Source organism: Drosophila innubila, assembly GCF_004354385.1.
Source record: "Drosophila innubila isolate TH190305 chromosome 2L unlocalized genomic scaffold, UK_Dinn_1.0 4_B_2L, whole genome shotgun sequence".
NCBI lineage: Eukaryota > Metazoa > Arthropoda > Insecta > Diptera > Drosophilidae > Drosophila > Drosophila innubila.
This window is the reverse complement of record NW_022995372.1, coordinates 5,575,361-5,595,219: the sequence shown is the minus strand read 5'-3', so window position 1 is coordinate 5,595,219 and position 19,859 is coordinate 5,575,361. Positions and strand designations below refer to the sequence as shown.

At 34.4% G+C, this 19,859-nt stretch overlaps 2 protein-coding genes across 3 annotated transcripts; both read right to left on the bottom strand.

Annotated features, from left to right (window-relative positions):
- Nucleotides 1-580: 580 nt before the first annotated feature.
- Nucleotides 581-4,933, bottom strand: LOC117780527 (sodium/hydrogen exchanger 9B1-like). The gene is made up of 5 exons (XM_034617086.1): nt 4,551-4,933; nt 4,163-4,274; nt 2,425-2,670; nt 2,017-2,189; nt 581-1,960 (listed from the first exon to the last, which is right to left on the bottom strand). Exons 1-5 carry the CDS (start codon nt 4,842-4,844, stop codon nt 680-682), a joined length of 2,106 nt encoding a protein of 701 aa, XP_034472977.1. The 5' UTR covers nt 4,845-4,933; the 3' UTR covers nt 581-679.
- A 3,179-nt stretch (nt 4,934-8,112) lies between these two features.
- LOC117780528 (sodium/hydrogen exchanger 9B2-like) lies at nt 8,113-18,907 on the bottom strand. Of its 2 annotated transcripts, XM_034617088.1 has the most exons (6): nt 18,747-18,907; nt 11,942-12,195; nt 11,525-11,633; nt 10,212-10,457; nt 9,584-9,756; nt 8,113-9,521 (listed from the first exon to the last, which is right to left on the bottom strand). In XM_034617088.1, exons 2-6 carry the CDS (start codon nt 12,179-12,181, stop codon nt 8,241-8,243), a joined length of 2,049 nt encoding a protein of 682 aa, XP_034472979.1. In that variant the 5' UTR covers nt 12,182-12,195; nt 18,747-18,907; the 3' UTR covers nt 8,113-8,240. The 2 variants fall into 2 exon arrangements, with proteins under 2 accessions (XP_034472979.1, XP_034472978.1); XM_034617087.1 differs by lacking the exon at nt 18,747-18,907 and having other exon boundaries at nt 11,942-12,352.
- Between the last annotated feature and the right edge of the window lie 952 nt (nt 18,908-19,859).

The following is a 19,859-nucleotide window of genomic DNA, read 5'->3' as shown; positions in this document are numbered from 1 at the left end:
GTTATATAAAGTATATATATATTATTTGGGAAGTAAATAATATTTGTATACAATTTAAATTTTTTAGAGGTAATTCATATTTAACATAACGTTATCTGATGTCAGTGTAAATATATATGTATTTAAGTACTACCGCTTACGAGTGCTACTGCTTCTAGGTTCTATTTAAAATAATTGATGTGTTCTTTAAATAGATTTACAGCCAAATTAAGACAGTTTGCTTGTCATCGAGGGGTATCATGTAATTCATGATCATTAACTTGATTTGTTGCCGGGCATAATTATAGTATCTTTTAAGTGCAGTTCGAAAGATCGTGACCAAAAGATTGTGACAAAAAATTAAATGGAATGAGATGGTAAAAGATCTTGGATACAAAAAATAAATACCAATATTATCGGGTAGAAAAGAAGTTTGAATATATTATCTTAGAAATGAATGAGTAGAAAAACATTTTAAATCAAAAAAAATTTTAATTTTCTTTATAAACATATACCTCTTTTGACTGATGATCAACAAACAGCCCAAAGCAAAAGAGCTGAAATTTTCACAGAAGTTTCCAAAATGTTCATAAAGATTTAATTAATCATGTCTAGAAGGGCAAATCTCCAAAATTTATTAATTTACAATTATTAAGGTATTAAACAATTCGATTGAATTCAGCAAATGTTGATTGTTTTCCTACTTGTTGTAGGTATAGGAGTAGCTTGGTATTTGAACATTGCTCTTGGTATTATCCTGCGTCTCTTTGTCCTTGGGTATCTCAGGATCCTCGCGTTCCTCCTCCTCATCGATGATGCTAATGTCGCGTATGGAAGGACGATGACTACGACGCCATCCAGTTAAGATTTGTGGTTGCTTCGTCTTGGTCAGCATCCTGGTGCCTGTAACGGATATCAGAATGGCACCCAATGGAGCTGTCAAGATGATGCTGAATATGCAAATGGTCTGGACAATCTTGGCCCACTTCCGCTCATCGTCTGAGGCATTAGGACCCAAATGCCTGAGGGCCACAGGTCCGAGGGCAGCCTGTACCGTCGCCTTGGCCATCCAGGAGAGACCCACAAAGAACTTCTCCTTGACATTGAGACGATCGCCAAAAGCAATGCCAGCTGTGACCAGGATTCGTATAATGACGCCCGTGAAGATGCAGAGAGCGCCAGTGTATATCAAACTGGAATCGATTTCACGTATCTTGATCGTGGCGCCAGTCAGACCAAAGAGAATCGGCTCGAAGATCATCCAGAAGATCTCGAAGCCAGTGGCCACCGGATTGTCATCGATCGTCCAGCCATCCTTGCACCAGAAATAGTTGGAAATGAAAGATGAGAAGACGACAGCCAAAGGGCCAGCGCCCTCGTAGCCCAGCTTATCACTGCCATAGATGGCCACCAGGTTGCCCACAAAGAGCAACATGGTTCGCAGCGGCACCACATAAGCATCTCCCTTCTCGGGAAAGATGCGCGCCAACAATCCCCAGATGATGCCGAAACCCAGACCTCCAATGATGCAGACAGGCACCTGGGAAATCAAATAGAGCTGTCCCTTGTCGGAGAACATAATTGTGCTGATGATGCCGAAAATAGCCACCGAGATGGCATCATCGACACCCGAGACAGCCACTACCAGAGTGGGAATCCCCTTGGCCACACCGTATCCCTTGGTGCGTAGCCGGAACAGGCAAGGTACAACGACAGCTGGAGCAATGGCCGCCATAATGGAGCCGAGTAGACAACCCCAGATCCAGGGCAGACCAAGCAGATAATGCGACATCACAGCCATCACACCAAACTCCACAGTCCAGGGCACAATGCCCAGTTTGAGGATGGTCTTGTACACCTTCTTGAAGGCTTCCGGCTCCATTTCGAGGCCAGCTCGAGTTAGGATTACAGTGAGCGCAAATTTTCGCAAATGTGCGGTCACTATAGAGAAGTCGCCATCGAGATTCACCCAGCCAACCGTCTACAAAATAGAGAAACTATTAAAGCATTCAGAATGGAAATGCATTCAAAACTCACCTGAAATAATAAGCCCACCAGGAGCATGCCAATGAGGCGTGGCAACGTGGTCAGCGACATCAGATAACCACCGAAATTGGCAGCCACTGTTAGCACCACTAGATTAAAGAGTTGCCCACCAGGGGCAGCAGAGTTTCCAATTATCACAAAGGATACAATCCATAGTAGAGCACCTGGAGTAAAATAGAAATTCAATACAGAACATTTATTTATAGAAGAACTATCTTTAACATCCGACCGGACTGTTCGAAATAGTAGCACAGCTTTTAGAAAAAGTGGCTTAGGATGTAGAGATATTTCAACAATCAACAATTTTATATTTTTCTTTTTAAGACAAGTATTCTTGATTTATAAAACTCTTCTACAGTTAAATAACTTTTAATATGTTGACTTATATCATATACTTACCAATTGCTGTAAGGGCAACCAAACGGGAAAAGGTCCGGAAAGTAGGACACAGGGGAAACGGAAAGACCTTTTGCCAGAAAGGTGGCTCCCAGGACTCCGAAGGCTCATCGCCGCGACATTTCAGACAGAAATTATAGATCCACGATTGCTCCACATAATTGGCATTACTGTCCTGTGATTCCTGCACGCCTTGAAGGCTATTATACTTGGCATTGAGCACGTCCAGCGCACTCTGTCTATAGTTCTCTAAACGATTAAATAGATATATATGTATTAGAAATTTATTAGTTATCAATATAGGCGCAACAAATTAAATCATAATTTTATATTCAACTCTAATTGGATGATTCGAGGCATATGGTATAAATTAATATATTTATACATGATCTACGGTCAACATATCTGTGGGGTAGGAACTGGATATTGAATTTGAGCTGTCAATTCCATGCTGTGTTAATTGATAGTGTCAATCTGTAGATATCAAATTCAATTGACATCAGACCCAAAAATGTTAATTCTTTCATTTGCTTTTGTATAGCCGAACCTCAGGCTTCTGGGTTTAACTAATTAGCAGTTCCAAAATAATTTTATTTTTACAAAAAATAATATTCAATTTTTCAAGTTAATATATTTGTTCGACTTGTAAGAATTTTGCAACATCTTTTGTTTTTCAGCTGTGCAAATGTTTTATACTTTAATGGTATATATGTAAATAATTATTATTCTTTTTACAGCTATCTTTCTGTTGATTGTGAGGTCATTAGCAAGCTAATTAAACATCTTACAGCTTTAATAATTTTGTTACTTAAATAATAAAAATAAAGATATAAAAATCCACTACACTTATTAGAAAACTGGTTTCTAAAGTAGGAATAAGGTCATTAAAATGTTTTTTAATAAAACCACTCTTCACTGATTTTCTAAATATGTATCATGCAAGTTATAAAATAATGCTATTGGCTATTTTTCGATACACCATATTTATTAAATCATTGTTATTAATGTATATCACAAAATATATTACATAGTGAAAATTACGAAGTATCCGGATTATTTTCCCTTATGCAAAATTAAGCTCCAGTGTACCATATTAAATAATATCAAATCACCATAATTATTCATGAGAAAAACGATATTGTACACATGAATCACACACATCGCTTAACCTATTAACAACATTGAGAGTCATGTGATACGCAACAAATGAAGAATAATTATAATTAATTACAATTACTATGGCATTGTGCTCTGTTCTGGAATTTAAATTAAACAAGAGTAAATAAACAAGTTTGCCTGCTACCTAAAAAATATTTATCACATTTTAATCTATAAATATCTGAGCACCTTTATTCAAATGTAAGCAAGTTTTTTTCTAATTTTGGGTACACTTAAAGTAATAGGATATAAAATTCCACTTAATGTAAAGAAACATAAATAAATAATGCAGAATAAATAAAGCTTAATCGAAAATTATATAAATATCGATCATTTTTTCTATACATGTATCAGAAACTATCATTTTATATTTTTCAGTCTGTAGGAAACCTATATACTTATATTGGTATCTAAATGGTACATCTATCTAAATGAAGTCAGATATATATATGACTATGAAAATCGATGCATATCTAGCTTTCAATTTCATTATGCACATTCGATTTAATAATTAAACTCCGAGTTTCAACATATTCTTTTACTGTGTAGCATATTACACATACGCTCTGATGTCTCAACTTACCGTAACTATGTGTCGAAACACGATCGCTTTCATTATCATGAGCCAAAGTGTCCTTAAGGATGCTTCTCCTGCGCCCAGGAGGTCCGATTTCTAACGGAGAATGTGCTGAGCTCTTAAATGAAAACCCAAATGATTTGCTAATTAATTTAAAGAAAAAAGAAAATTCCCCTGCAGCTGTGCGATCACTTGATTGCAACGATCAACACTTGAAACAATTACGGGCATCATTATGAATGCCGTCATTCAAAAATATATATAGTATACAAATACTCAAAACTGTTACGAGTACCCAAATACAACAGAGAGTAGGTCATAAAACCTAATTTACAAATGAAATCATTAAGTTGGCTGCTGTAGATCGTAAACGATCATTAAACACGTAACTCACTTGGGATATTTTACGCGCATGATTCTGATCAAAGGCGGGATTATCGTATCCTAACACTGGTTCCTCCGAGACAATGCTGACCCTACGTTTGGGTTGACTTTCAATCACAATGGTGCTTCTATGGTTGCCATTGGGGGAGGGAGTATGTGCCTCACCGGTCGACCCCACCACGGGCACATTAATGGGTATCGTTGTGGGTCGTGTGGCAGCTGTAGCTGCAGTTGTGGTTGCACTTGTGGTTGAGGTTGTTGTTGGGCTATCTGAGTTGCCCACTTCGCTCACGCTGGTCGTCATTTTGCAGGATTTGCTTTTATGGTAAGTTTATAGCTTAAATATTTGTTATGGCCTTTTGCTATAAACATAACACAGCGCGAAAAATTTAAATGAAAAATTGTTTCGTTGTGCGATTTTTACAACTATCTCGTTCGGCGTTTAGCGATCAAATAAATTCATCAGCGATCATCGGCAGCTCCCAAAGCTCAACTTTGATTAATTGTGAGTGTGTGTGTGTGTGTGTGTGTAAGGTGCGTGTGTGGAATCTTGTGAAGCGTTAATATTTAAAGCAAATATTCGTTATTTTATAATACAATTATTGGCTATAAAAAACTTTACAAAAATTAACAATAATTAGCTTTAACTAATTTCACACGCCAAAAAGGTGACAGTTACTTGGCATGGTCTATGCTCTGGATACTGGATACATACATAGTATCTAGATTCAGTAAAAGCAGCTGTCGGTTTGTCGTCTTTGATCGGTCTGCCGTTTTGTTTGTTTTTTTCGTTAATTGTGACGCTTTTATCTAAACAAATTCACGTGAGCTGCCTGTAGACAATCGTCTCATAATAACGAGGCTACATTAATTATTTAATGAAATTTGTTTTTGGTTATTTTCTGTGCTCCCCCTTTCTTCTTCGCTTAGTTGTTCATGCTGGTCTGCAACAAATTTCGTTTTTTAAGCACACTTTTTTAATATACCCTTGACAAATGGAGAGTAAGGTGGTATTAGGCGAAAGAATGTACATAAATATTTAAACATTTTTAATTACAGCAACAGTAAATCGTAACGTACTTTCCTTACTATGGTTATCATATTTATAATTTTTCGTTCTCTAAATCGAAGAACATTTTAGAGTTTACAAGCTTAAGCATCATTATGCAGAGTTATTATATTTAGAACTTATCCTTATTTTATTACAATATCAATAACATAGTCAAAGCTATTCAATTAATAGATATAAGACTCAGACCAATTTAAACCAAGGCTGCCAACCACACAAATGTGAATAAAGGTTCGGTTCGGCGGTTTGAACCATAGACCAAGACTTGGATTCGGTTCGCGAACCGGCTTATGTGCCCCCTGAACCCAAGGTTTGAGTTCGAACCTTCGTTCAATTCAAAAATATATTTTTATTGATTAAATTTTTTCTTGACCAATTAATTAAAAAAAAAAAATGATTTTACTAAGTTTCTAAATTTATTTGAAGGTTTTGATATGACTTATTTTTAGAAAATAATTATTATTAAAAAAGCATGAAATGAATATAATTATTTTTATTTCGAACCAAACCTTTTAATAAGGAAGTGGTTCGGTTAAGGTTCGGGCTCGCACGGTAAATATATTTCGGGGTTTGGTTCATGATCCCGTTTAGGCTGCTTAAAGTCAAGAACCAATTTTTTTTGTTGGTTTTTAAAAACAATATTTAGAGGACTTCAGTTCTTTACAGAGTGTCTACTAGAAGCATATGTCCCCGGCTAGATTATTATTTTTTGTTATTTTTTTGGTTTTTTTTCTCACATTATTTTTCTGTTGTCATCAAGTCATGCGGTTCTTCGTATTCGATATATCTGCTTGACTGGTTCGACATTTTTTGCGCTATGTCATTTAAATCGTTAATTATACAATTTAATTATTTATCGCTCACTCGCTCGCAATTGTTAATCTCGATTATAAGCTCATACTATGCAATGCACAGACCGAAAATAGTCCCACTAATTACTTACGGGAAAGATTTGTAAAAATTTTCACAAATTACAAATCGAATGTTTAACTGTTAATTGAAATGTGTTTGGGAAAATATTGTATTATTGAATATTGCAATACTTTTCTTTTTTAGCAAATAAAATTGTAATGAGGGTGGACAAAATATTGATACAAATTTTTTAAGCATTAATATATTACTATTTGAACTCGTTATGCATTTATCTATCTGCCTGCAGGGTAACTCCAAGTCGAGTACACTCACCTAAAGCATGCGAAGGATTAAATTTAAAATTTTCAAATATTTAATTTTATTTGAATTTAATTAAAATTTTTCTATGCAATTATTAATTTGCATAAGTACATAAATCTCTTCTTTTGGCCCTAAGTGTAGAGATTTTCGGAACAGGCAATAAAAAATTTTAATATTTTACGTGCACTCTTAAAAGTATGCAACATAAAATGTTTCGAAAAATTCATTTATAAAGGGTCTTAGCAGAGACACAAACCTATGATGAAAACTCAAGTCTGCATCGAAATTAATTTCGATGTTTAATAGAAAGAGCGAAAGAGAAAGGTATTAGAAAATGAAATGAATTTATGACAAAACGGCCCTAACGATTTTTATTTATTTTGAATATGTTGTAGTACGTAAAATTTCGGGTGTTTTTGTATATGATACATCAATTTTGGCTGAGGGGCTTAGAAGATATAGCCTGTTAACTGTTAACATTTTAAATTGATTTGAAAGACAAAGCAGGCGTAGCAAGACAGAGCTTCAGAGTGTAGATGGCAGCTTTTCCGTTGCACAAATAACCAGTGTTGCCAGACAGTTATGTTTAGTTTTGCGTTTTTTTTTTGTTTTCTGACAATACGCATATTAAATTTATGTGTTCTTTTTATACCCTGAGCCCAAAAGTATATATATTCTTGATCGGAATCAACAGCCGAGTCGGTTGAGCCATGTCCGCCTGTATGTCTATCCGTCTGTTTGAACGCGTCGAAGTTTAAGTATGCTTTTAATAAAAATATAAAATAAAAAAAACCGAAAATTGGAAATTTGCACTGCGCAAAAAGTAATTTATATGTTCGTGGTAGCTCACCCTTATTGCGCACAGTGCAGAATACCAATTTTCGGGTTTTTTTTATTAATTTATATTTTTATTTTAAATTTTTATTATAAACTTTATTTTGTTCGTCACAAAATTGGATATCAGAAATTTAGGGGCTGGAATATGCTTTCGTCACTAGACTTTTACCTCGTGTATAAGTTTTTTGGTGTGGTTTGTATAAATCAAAGTTTTTTGACAATTTTAAAAATGGACTTCAATAATCATGTTCGAGAAACAAATATGTGCTTTTTAGAAAGATCTAGAACATCGAGCAGCAAAATTTCCCACTTCATAAAAATAAAGTTTTTGCTTTTATCAATTTACTAAGTTACTTTTACGCAAAGAATTAATTAAATGGGATTATTGACTTCCTATTTATATAGAAAATTGTTTAAATATATCATATAATAGACATTTTGTATATATTAAACTTATTAAAAAAATAAAAAAATTTTTTCCATAACAATTAAATGAAATTTTTTCAACTTAATATTTATTTGGAATGTAACTCCATTTATCTATTGTATAATAACATTCAACATTATATCTTAATCCAACAAAACTGGAAATGTGACGCAATGAAAACCGAGATTGGGGCTTTACTTATTTGCGGTATAAGTTAAGTTTGTTAAATGCGCATTACTTTGGGTATTATCATGGGTCTCCTTGTCAGTGGGTATCTCGGGATCATCACGTTCCTCCTCCTCATCGATGATACTAATGTCGCGAATGGAAGGACGATGACTGCGACGCCATCCAGTTAAGATTTGTGGCTGCTTCGTCTTGGTCAACATCCTGGTGCCTGTGACGGATATCAGAATGGCACCCAAAGGAGCTGTTAATACAATACTGAAGACACAAATTGTCTGAACAATTTCTGCCCAGTTGCGTTCTTCGGCGGTGGCATCACTGCCCAGATTCTTTAGGGCCACAGGCCCGAGAGCGGCCTGTACCGTCGCCTTGGCCATCCAGGAGAGACCCACAAAAAACTTTTCCTTGGTATTCAGGCGATCACCAACGGCAATTCCAGCTGTGACAAAGATGCGGATGATGACCCCAGTGAAGATACAGGCGGCGCCAATGGAGACGGTGTGCGAGTCCAGCTCGCTGATCTTGATCGTGGCGCCAGTGAGACCAAAGAGGATCGGCTCGAAGATCATCCAGAAGATCTCAAAGGCCGTGGACACGGGATTATCATCGACTTCCCAGCCATCCTTGCACCAGAACAGATTCGATACGAAGGATGAAAAGACCACGGCCAAGGGTCCAGCGCCCTCGAAGCCTAATTCCTCGCTGCCATAGATGGCAACCAGATTTCCCGCGAAGAGCATCAGAGTACGTAGTGGCACCACATAGGCATCTCCCTTCTCGGGAAAGATGCGTGCCAACGAGCCCCAGATGACGCCAAAACCAAGTCCACCCAGGATGCAGACAGGCGCCTGGGCAATCTGATATCCCAATCCCTTGTCCGAGAACATAATCGTGCTCACAATGCCAAAGATGGCAACAGAAAGAGCATCATCAACTCCAGCCACGGCGACCACCAGAGTGGGAATCCCCTTGGCCACACCATATCCCTTGGTGCGTAGCCGGAACAGACAAGGAACAACGACAGCTGGGGAAATGGCGGCAATGATGGCGCCCAGAAGACATCCCCACATCCAGGGCAAATCCAGCAGAAAATGCGACATAATCGTCATGACAGCTGCCTCCACAATCCAGGGCACAATGCCCAGTTTGAGAATGGTCTTGTACACCTTCTTGAAGGCTTCCGGTTCCATTTCGAGTCCAGCTCGAGTAAGGATTATGGTGAGCGCAAACTTTCGCAAATGTCCCGTCACTATGGAGAAGTCACCATCGAGATCCACCCAGCCAACATTCTAAAAATATAGGGAGAATATAAAACTACTCTTTCGAATCCATAGAATTCAATGTAACTAACCTGGAAAAGTATTCCCACCAGCAGCATGCCGATGAGGCGTGGCAAAGTGGTCAAGGATATAATATAGCCACCAAAATTAGCAGCCACTGTAAGGACCACCAGACTAAACAGTTGCCCGCCAGGAGCAGCTGTATTTCCAATAATCACATATGCTACAATCCAAAGGAGTACACCTATAAGAAGAATCAAATGTAGTAATCAAGGAAAAAATAATAAAAAAAAGTTATTTTGAGCACGCCGAAAACCTGATACCCTTGCCGACCATTATGGGTTTTTCAAATGATTTTATTAAAACAGTCACATTAAATAAAATTTAGCTTAAGCGACTTAAAATCAAAAAAAAATTGTTTCAAACAAAATCTAAATTTTCCATCCAATTTTAGTTAAAGAAGAACGTATAAAACATAATTTAATACGAAACTTGTAAGCTTAGTTAGGATTAAATCTAAAAAAAAAAAACAAGAGACTAAAAATAAATTCTAGATTTATTGTTGATTGTAAATTCTAATAGGATGTATTATATATCAGGAATATACGTATCCCTTAAGTTCAATAAGCATTTCTTGATTTAATTAACTAAATATTCCATACAAGTTAAAAGATTAAAGAGAAGATAGAATTTTCTTACCAATAAGAATAAGTACAATGAGACGAGAGAATGTCCTGAACGTAGGACAGAGTGGATAAGGGAAGATCTTCTGCCAGAAAGGTGGCTCCCAAGCCTCGGAAGGTTCTTCGCCGCGACATTTCAAACAGAATGAATACATCCACGATTGCTCCACATAATTTGTGCTATCATGTGAGCTCGGCAGAGTCTGCTGATGTCCGTGATACTTTCCATTAAGTCCATCCAACGCACCCTGTCTATAATTCTCTGCAAAGGAACAGGAAAAAAGAGAAGAAAAGATAGAAGTGATAAGAAATGACGCCGAGTGCAGTAGAACTTTGATTACGCAGTTCATAAGAAATTACATGTTTATCATCAATTAGCATGCAGTTCAAATTGTGTTTGGGTATATCGTCAATAAGAACATACAATAATCAAAACACGTGAGCAAACTGCGCAGCATTGATGGACTATAAGATTTCCTATAAGTATTGAGATGATTGATAAGCAAATTCGACAGCAAATTAGCTGAAATAAAAAATCGAATGATCTATAATTTCATGTCCCCACTTGTGAGTGAGTTTCCGAAATCCGAAAGATCAAATTTTTTTTAGTTATTATTAAAATGAGTGTAGACCGATCGAATACAGTTTAACCTTAATGAATTCACTCAAAATTATTATTTTTTTTTTAATGTTCATAAAATACAGAACCAAATCAAACTACAATTTCTTGATTACAAATTCAAAAAATTTTATGAAAATCTAAAAAAAATATAGACATTGATTGAAAAAACGTCAGTCAATCAGGCAGTTTATTATTACATCAGATATCCCATCCCCTTTTAAGAAATTCCAATATTTTTGACATATATACAACTTTTTCATTTCAAGGTTATTACGATTTTTTAAATATCTTAATATGAGATTAAATACAGTAGTTATAGAATCAGTCAGGTCAAAAACGATATACCCGCTATTAAATAAGTAATTGCTTGTTACAATTGTGTCTGTGTTTTCAAGTTTCGAATGGCAAACTGGGAGATTGGAAATCACTTTCCGGACTGCTAATTGATAATGTTAACGGTGTGATGGCAAATTAAATTGACAATAGGAGCACAAGTGCTCAAACAGAAAAAAAAATCGTACAACGTATTTGCTTTTTGCAACGTTTGGCCTTCGCAGGTTCTTTTGAAATTAGCGTCAGATAATATACTTTTCAGATTGCCCCTAAAGTCAATAAATAAATGATTAAATGCTCAACGAATATTCACACATATTTTTGGTATGGAAATTTTTTTGATATTACACTTTTAATGGGTTTTGGTAACATACCAAAACTGTGCGTAGATCCACGATCGCTTTCATTGTCAGGTGGTGAGACTTCTTTTAAAATACTTCTTCTTCTGGACGGACCAATTTCCGAGTGCGAATGTGTCGACGTCTGAGTTAAAAGAGATTTTGATGGAATTTTTATTGATAGACAGTCGTTAGATTAAAGTATTTTTTTTTTTTTTTATTAATTTTCATAAAATCCGAGCCGATTAAGGAGGCACTCATATCACCAAAGAAATAATCAATATATAAGCTTGATTATTGCTGTACTTAGATTGTCGGTTCACCGATTTATGGCTGGGCACTATAAAAACCTGGCCACAAATCCAAATTTACGACAGTCACATTAACTACATTTGATTCTAATCACAAGCGTTGCACATGCCGACAAATAGACGACGACAAATGACGACTCACCTGGGATATTTTACGTCTGGGATTTTGCTCAAATGCGGGATTGTCGTAACCCCCGGCCCCGATATTCATCGGCACATCGGAGATAATGCTGACCCGTCTTTTGGGTTGACTATCGACAATAATGTTGCTGGTCTTGTGACTTCCATTGCCGTTGGGCATCGGTGAGGTGCGGATATCCGGTGCGGATATAGTTATCACACCGATCTCATCACTTCCGGCGACTTCCCCAGTTGCCGTCATCTTTCTGTGTCTTTCTGCAGATCAAATTACAGTCGCTTTATCAATTTATACAGTTTTATGAATGGTTATAGCATATATTCGATTTATATTCATTTATCACGCCTTTTTGAGCGTTACGCGATCTTTACAACTATCTCGTTCAACGTTTCACGTCGAAATAAATTCATTATCATTCCGCATTTGCGATTCAGATCGACACTTGGTGGGAGTTTTGCAGGGCCAACAAGTGTGTAGGTGTGAGAGTGTGAAACTGTAGGTGTATGTGTGTGAAATCCACGCAAGCTTGTGAAAGGGTTAAAGATTAAAGTAAATACTAAATTATTTATTGCTATTGTTACATTAAGTTATATATTTACTAAATGTAACAATAGCAATAAATATTAACAACAATTAGCTCTTGTTACATTGTTTAGTTGCTTGATGTTCTGTTACATACATGAACATATGAACGCATATTATGTAAAAAATTAAAGTGCATCATCATTAATATTAAAATAATTCCATTTTAATTAAATTCGAAAAATTATTTTTTACAATTTTTATCTCATTTAAATATGTTCATAAAATACGTGTTTTAGGTGATACTCTGTCAATTAGTTAGAGTATGACAATTTTGCCATCAAAGATAGCTGATTATCTTTTAGACAATCAGTTTTCAATATTACTAATCAGAGTCAATATCAATCAAAATTTAGTATAAGTATCGTAATATGATTTTTAAAATAATATATTATATTATAAATACATATACACGTAGTTGTTATTATTATTTTTAATTATTAGTTAATTTCATTCATTAAAAACCTCAATTAATTTTGACAATTTGTTACAAGATTTGTCGAATTGCATTTCTTAATATAAATTTAAATTGATAACTAATTAAGGTGAGAAGTAGGGTATAACACAGCATTTTATGTATATTTTTACTATTCGAATTTAATATACGAACGAGTTATAAATAGTTTTTTAACTAAGCTAGAGAGATATGTCATCAAATCGCGAATAATGATACAATTGACGTACAAAATAATAGGCCTGATTTATTGGTTTTGTTATGGCCTCTCTAATTTCTAAAATGTTCGTCAAGTCATTAAAGTAAAATAAATAAACCAATTCATTTCAACAATGAGTAATGTTGGAGAGTGTATTTGATATTTAAAAGTATAAAAACAATCAATAAAATGTCTGTTCTTTCTATATTATTTATGAATTTAACAAAGTTCATGGCTTAAACTTTAAACCACTCTATAAAACTGTCTCATTGTAGCTTTAAAATCCATAATTTTAGTGACAAATTCATGAATAGGTACTCATAAAACAGTATTTATATTCATTTATTAGCTCTTCATTCATAAGGCACGCTGCCAATTATCAATATCGAGCAAAGCAAACACTGTTAATAAATCAGTTGATACTTCAATACAACAGTGGTCGAATGCAGCTTGTTTGTATTTTAATTATTCACGCTCTGATTAAGTCACTAAATATAGAGTATATATATAAATATATCATCTCAGGCAGGAGCAATCAGTCTCTATTTGCAAACGCATCTGCATAATTGACCCGACACGTTCAATGTTTTCAATTTTCACCTCTAATTAACGCTATTTTACAGTTGATACTATGAGAATTTGAGTAATTCGCAAAAATTGATACCGCCAATATTTATGATCACAACTGATTGTGAGCTCAAATCGTTTACTTTGGGACAACATTCGTGAAATTGATTTAATGTCGACCAAAATGTATTGGACTTTAGCAATTAGAGCTATCACATTCGTCTGGTAAATTTGCATAGAGTAAAAGCATTGAACTCTCATAGGGGATACCCTGTAATAATACTTGCTAAACTCTTGAAACTGAACGTGTGTTTTCAAGAGCACTTAATTAGTTAGCAATAAGATCACTTAAAGCTTTCATAGAATTTTAAAAATCTTTTATAGAACAAGCTTGAAACACTAAAACGACAGTTGCTTGGGCTTTTTAAGCTTTGATTTGAAATCGCTTAAATATTTTATAAGATGCGATTTATTAAAGTATCAAGAGCTTTTTAACATTTTATGACTGGCAGCTTCTTTTAAAGTAAAGTTGAAGTCTTGGAGATAAAGTAATATTGAACAAAAAATTAATTTATAAATTATACAAATAGTCTCAAAAGCTAAAACTATCTAAAAGTTTTCACGAGCTTTTAAATTGGTTTTAATGCGAATAAAAAATAGAAAAGCTTCAATAAATTCAAAATAGTATTTTAGTTCATATGACCCACTGTATGGGTATTATTGAATCGGGTCTAATTGACGATTGTCTGGCAAGTGCGTTGACAAATATTTCTAGTCAACCATCACGTGCAACTGCGCCGAGAATGACGAACAAAGTCGATTAATTAGCATGTCGGTGTCATTTGTAAAATTTGTAGCTTTTATAATAATACTGTCTTTTTTTTTTTTTTTTTGATGTTGAACAATTTGTTGACACCTCCACACAGAAAATGCCGCTTGTTAACTGGAGCATACACAATAATTGCATTTTTTCTCCATTTTAATTCTACTTATATTTTTTGCATGCTCGTAATACCTCTACCTAAATTCCCATTGTGTGCCCGAGCTTAACAGTGCCGACGACACTCGGCTGCCAGTGCCTGACCTTGTCGGAGGTGGCATACCAAAAGTGAAGAAAAGAGCGCGTCGCATTGGCACCGAAACGAAAAATCACTTTACGTGACATGTTTCTCAATATTGATATCGTGTATCCACCACTTGGCCAGTTCACCAAGTTGGCCAGTAGACCACTTGGCCCTTTGTCAATAAGCAAATTTGTAGGCTTAGTTAAAGTCGGGTCAACACTTTACTAGAAGCCTATCGTAGTTGCCCAAACTGTCATTATCGTTTTTGTATACCCTGCAGTACTTTTGGAAAATTAATACGATCTACTTAAATGAGTTTAAGAGTTCATGATAGACGATAGAAATCGGATTTAAAATATATAATTTCAATAGTTAATAGATGTGAATTGATTATGGTTCTCAAATGCATATTAACTATTAACTTAACGTTTTCAAGTTTGATACTTAAAACAGCAAACAGCGTATCTTATAGTCGATCTCATACATAAGCCAGGCATTTTATTATTGTCCCAGCTATATTTCACAATTTTAAAACGCACTTTAGGAGCGAATACTCGTGCAGGGTATCAATTAGTCAATCACACATGTTTGCGCCACACTTTCCTAATTTTCGATTTGTTTCTCAACTGAGTAGACACCTGCCATTAGCCATTAACCTGTTTCACGTAGCTTGTCTTAATTTCCCAACTTTTGTTGACAAATTTTAAGAGGAGTTTTTTGTGTTAATCTTATCGATGAATGTCTAGAAATGTTATTTGCTTATACAGCAAATCGGAATAGATAATAATACTTCAAATCAAAATGAAAATGAAGAAATTCGTGCCATTCTTGATAAATGTCCCACGCTTTCCACTTTAAATCAACTTTAACAATTACAATGATAAAGGGTTTATAGAGAAATTACTATCTCATTTAAAATGTATACTAGTTAAAATTCCATTCATTAGTTATCGAAATGTTTAAAGTAGACCTGTGTTCTATAAATGATAAGATTCATAGTATGAAACGGTACTATGTATACCCTGTAAATTTAAATTAAAGTAAAATAAGAATAACATAGTTTGAAGATGAGCTTAACTCTATAGTACATGAAATTTCAGACAATTTACAAAACGTGTATCTATATACGAGTATGTCAAATTCTTTGTTCTGACTGACTGACCCACTGATCATTGCACAGCCCAAATCATAAGACCTAGGAATCCGAACTTTTCACACAACTAAGCAGAGACAATTTTATCGTGCAATAAGACATTATTTTGCGGGATTCGAATTGCCAGGTCAAACTCGGGGTCAAAGTTCACACTTTGAAAAAATTGCTCAGTATGAAATATTGTTAATTTTAGAGCTATCTCAACCAAACTCACAGAATATGTCACACCCTCACCAAATGGTTGAAATCTGATGACTATATCATATAGCTGCCTTAGGAACAATCGGGTTCAAATTAATATACCCTGTAATTTAAAAGGAAGTTACTGTAAAACGAATTGTATCGATTAATTGATCAATTGAAGTTTATTGGAGTTATAATCAGTGGAAAGTTTGTGTTGACGTTAAGGGGAAAACTCCTCAATTGATTCTGATCAATAAAAAGCATTTTAGCCCCCACAGAGATTCTGATACAACGAGGGTCATAATTTCAGGGCAATTGCATGGAACAGAAACGCATCGCGTTTTTATAGAGGCTTTCAGAAATTTATCAGAAGTCATATATTGCCAATTGTTTATAACAACTATAAAAGACTTTTAATGATTGATGGCACCTCACAAGAAATACCCTTTATATGTTTAACTATTTATTGCGGCTAAGTAGGCACTCAGCTTATCTCACAGTCAATATTATTAATAATATACTATATTCCCGAAGATAAGAACTTGAGCCATTTTCATTAGTAGATTTAAAAAAAATGAGAGAGATCCATAAAAAAAAGTAAGGTGTTTGAAAACCTTAGAAATTTAAAAATTTTACTTATCTTTTATTGACTGAATTGCACTTCTGTCGTTTGTTTTTATTACACGCGAATTGTGATTGATTCGGATTTGGAATGCTGATTGACCGATCGGATCGATCTCATATATTTGATTTCCCCACTTACTGGTGTTTGATTAAAAAGACCACTCTCTCACCCCACTTGAAAATAAATCAACCATGAACGAACAATACCCAATAATCGTCTGGCATAAAGACTTATGTATTGTATTATTTTTTATGAGTCTATCGTCTGTCCGGATGTATGGAATTGATTGAAAGCGGAGTATACAGGTAGCTGCGTCGAGTATAACATAAATAGTAAAGTGGTTATCTTTGCTCGGTAAACACGTCAAAGTGCGTGACAACCATAATTAAGTGCTCTATATAACCCAATCAATTTATTCAATCCTCATTTCATTTATACTTCCAAGTGCTTTGGAAGAGATCTTTTTTCAGTCAGTAGGTATGTTAACATGGCTAATGGGTGTTGTTTTGGGGTATAAGTATATCTAATGATAAGATTTTTTAATTATTTATTATCTGCGTTTTTTTTTTTGTCATCGAAAACAGCTAAGAAAAACGCACTTTATCAATGCATTGAGCAATATCTCATGCTCATGGATCTCTTGAACTTAGAACTATACATTTGCCAAGGTGGAGTAACGTTGTGGGCGTACCTGTCTGGTAAATACCCGATAACAAGCTATGATTGTTTTTTTTCTTCACTTGATTATAGATTTTACATTTCTTTGTTATTAAATCATTATAGCATGTTTAAAATACTAAAATTTATGAAAATATGATAATTTATAAAAACGCATTAATAATTTGCATAATTATACTATACATGGTTAAGGTTATCCGACTAAGTCTGCGCCTTTTTATCGCTCTCTTTTACGAGTATAAAAAAGTAACTAAATAAAACCAAACTTTTACAAAAATTTACATATTAATAGTTTAACAGTTTAATATGTAGGTGGGTATATGATACTTTAGCTCACGTACACAGCACACGTACACCAAAGCGACACAAGCTTAAAGCTCCTCTTAAAGCCAAAAGCTTATCAGGCAAAGACGTGCACTTATACAGGCACCTTTAAAGCAAAATAAAGAAATAAGAGAAGTGACTTCCAGTTTGTGTTAATAACCCCTTTTGCTTTTGTTAATGGGTATGTAATAAATTAAGATTGTTTTCTCTCTCTTATCGAACTGTGTCAAGTTCAACGAACGGCACTTAAATATGATAACAGAATTCGAGCTACAGGTATTAAGAGATCACAAACCGGTTTAAGGCTTAAGTCATATTAAAGTCGTTCAACTGGCTTCCGTTACAAGTAATTAGTATTTAGAATTCACATAAGATTGAAGACGTGTTGATATCACACTCGTTATTAAGTCGATTTGTAATTGCACATGTTTACAAGGGTACAAACAACTTGTTAGAATCTTTAAGAGTAATTTTCGTAAATTAATAATTTGTTAAATTATCACGTATAACAAATTTAAGTCAACGAATTTATTAATTTTATTTAATTAATATTTTTTTTATACTTCATGAGAACTTTTGACAATTGAGCAATTAAATTTAACTTTTACATTAAGTCTATTATTAAATATTTGTTATTTACACTAGAGAGAACTTTCGAAACTCTTATTATTTTTACTATTATTTATTATTTAAAATAATAAAAATGACACTATTTTAAATTGTTTTAAAAGAGAAAAATATTTGTTAAGCTCTTTTTTTCGTTCGACAAGTGTCTTTGACTAGTAAAAAATAATTGGAACTTTAATTGTTATTTATTATATTTGATCGTGATTGCCTTACATAGTTTAATCTACGTTTAAGTTGTTTCCAAGCAGGAAATAAGTTGTAAAACTTTTGTTTTCAGTGTCTGGAAATGTTGCATTTAACTTTTACTTTTTTTGTTATTTATATGAGACCGTCTTCCTACAATCGAACGTACTTTTAAGATAGTTTCAAACAGGAAATTGGACAATCGACTTTATTCTTTTAGATGCAATTAACTTTTATATTTGACAAACACGCGAAGCAATCGTTCTATGAGGACGAATACGATCCACACAGCGACTCACGATCCACGGACTTCAGAGCGTAGCTCCGTATTTAATAAGACTAAACCGCTTCAAATTCTTGTCAACGCTTTATAGGCACACATACACAAGCAAACAGATTACATATGTACGCATGTATGTGTGAGTGAGTGTTCTCGTACTCGTTGTACAAGAATCGAAACGCAGCGATTACCGCAATTGCGTACTGCACTCTCCCTCCCACAGCGCCCTTTCTCTCTCTTGCTGATCGGTCGAACGAATGATCGAAACAAAAAGATACGAAGAAGAGCCGAAGAACTGTCTGCTTCGGGTTTAATATCTTTGATAAGCGTGCGAGCCACGTTCTCCACAGTGTACATAAATCTATTCGAAAAGTGCTTAGAGACAGTTACAAATCTACTACAATAAATAGCACATGTTTAATTTATGTTTTACTTTACAGCAAAGGCATTTCTGTTAACTTAAATTTAATCCGTCACATACCTATCAATCAAATTCTCTGGCTACTCGAGTCGAGAGTGTACTAAAAGCATTCTCGTAAAACGATTATCACACTCGTTTTTTTTTTTTTTGTAGTAGTCAAAGTTAAAGTCGGGTTAATATTTGCCCAGTAATAACTTAACTTTAGTTAACTGTTTGCGAACATGATACTCGAAAGTATGCAATAAAAATGATTGATGGCTTGGATTGTTATACCCATTGTTGACTTTGCTCAATTAGTTTGAGTTAAAACATTTCATCACCAAATCATACAACAACAGACTTGATGATTTTATTGCATACCATATAATATTCTTATACCTGTAAATGCATTCTGAATTCAGTAAATTGAACATAAAGAGCTGTATATTAGAGATAGAAAACAACCGCGTGTACTAATTTTTTTATTATCCTAAATTTTTAATATATAAATTATATAAATAATAACGCCGCCTAGAAACTAAAAGTTAATAACCTTTAATTCGATTAAAACCCATGAATAAGTGTTACTGCTTCAATTACAT

Bases quoted from the DNA above. Each gene is read 5' to 3' on its own strand.
- LOC117780527 (XM_034617086.1), bottom strand. From the start codon at position 4,844: ATGACGACCAGCGTGAGCGAAGTGGGCAACTCAGATAGCCCAACAACA. The intron at 4,275-4,550 runs GTGAGTTACGTG...TTTTCATTTAAG, and splicing joins ATGCGCGTAAAATATCCCAA to AGCTCAGCACATTCTCCGTT. The intron at 2,190-2,424 runs GTAAGTATATGA...ATTTTACTCCAG, and splicing joins GGTTGCCCTTACAGCAATTG to GTGCTCTACTATGGATTGTA.
- LOC117780528 (XM_034617088.1), bottom strand. From the start codon at position 12,181: ATGACGGCAACTGGGGAAGTCGCCGGAAGTGATGAGATCGGTGTGATA. The intron at 9,757-10,211 runs GTAAGAAAATTC...TTCTTCTTATAG, and splicing joins CATTGTACTTATTCTTATTG to GTGTACTCCTTTGGATTGTA. The intron at 9,522-9,583 runs GTTAGTTACATT...CTATATTTTTAG, and splicing joins TGGTGGGAATACTTTTCCAG to AATGTTGGCTGGGTGGATCT.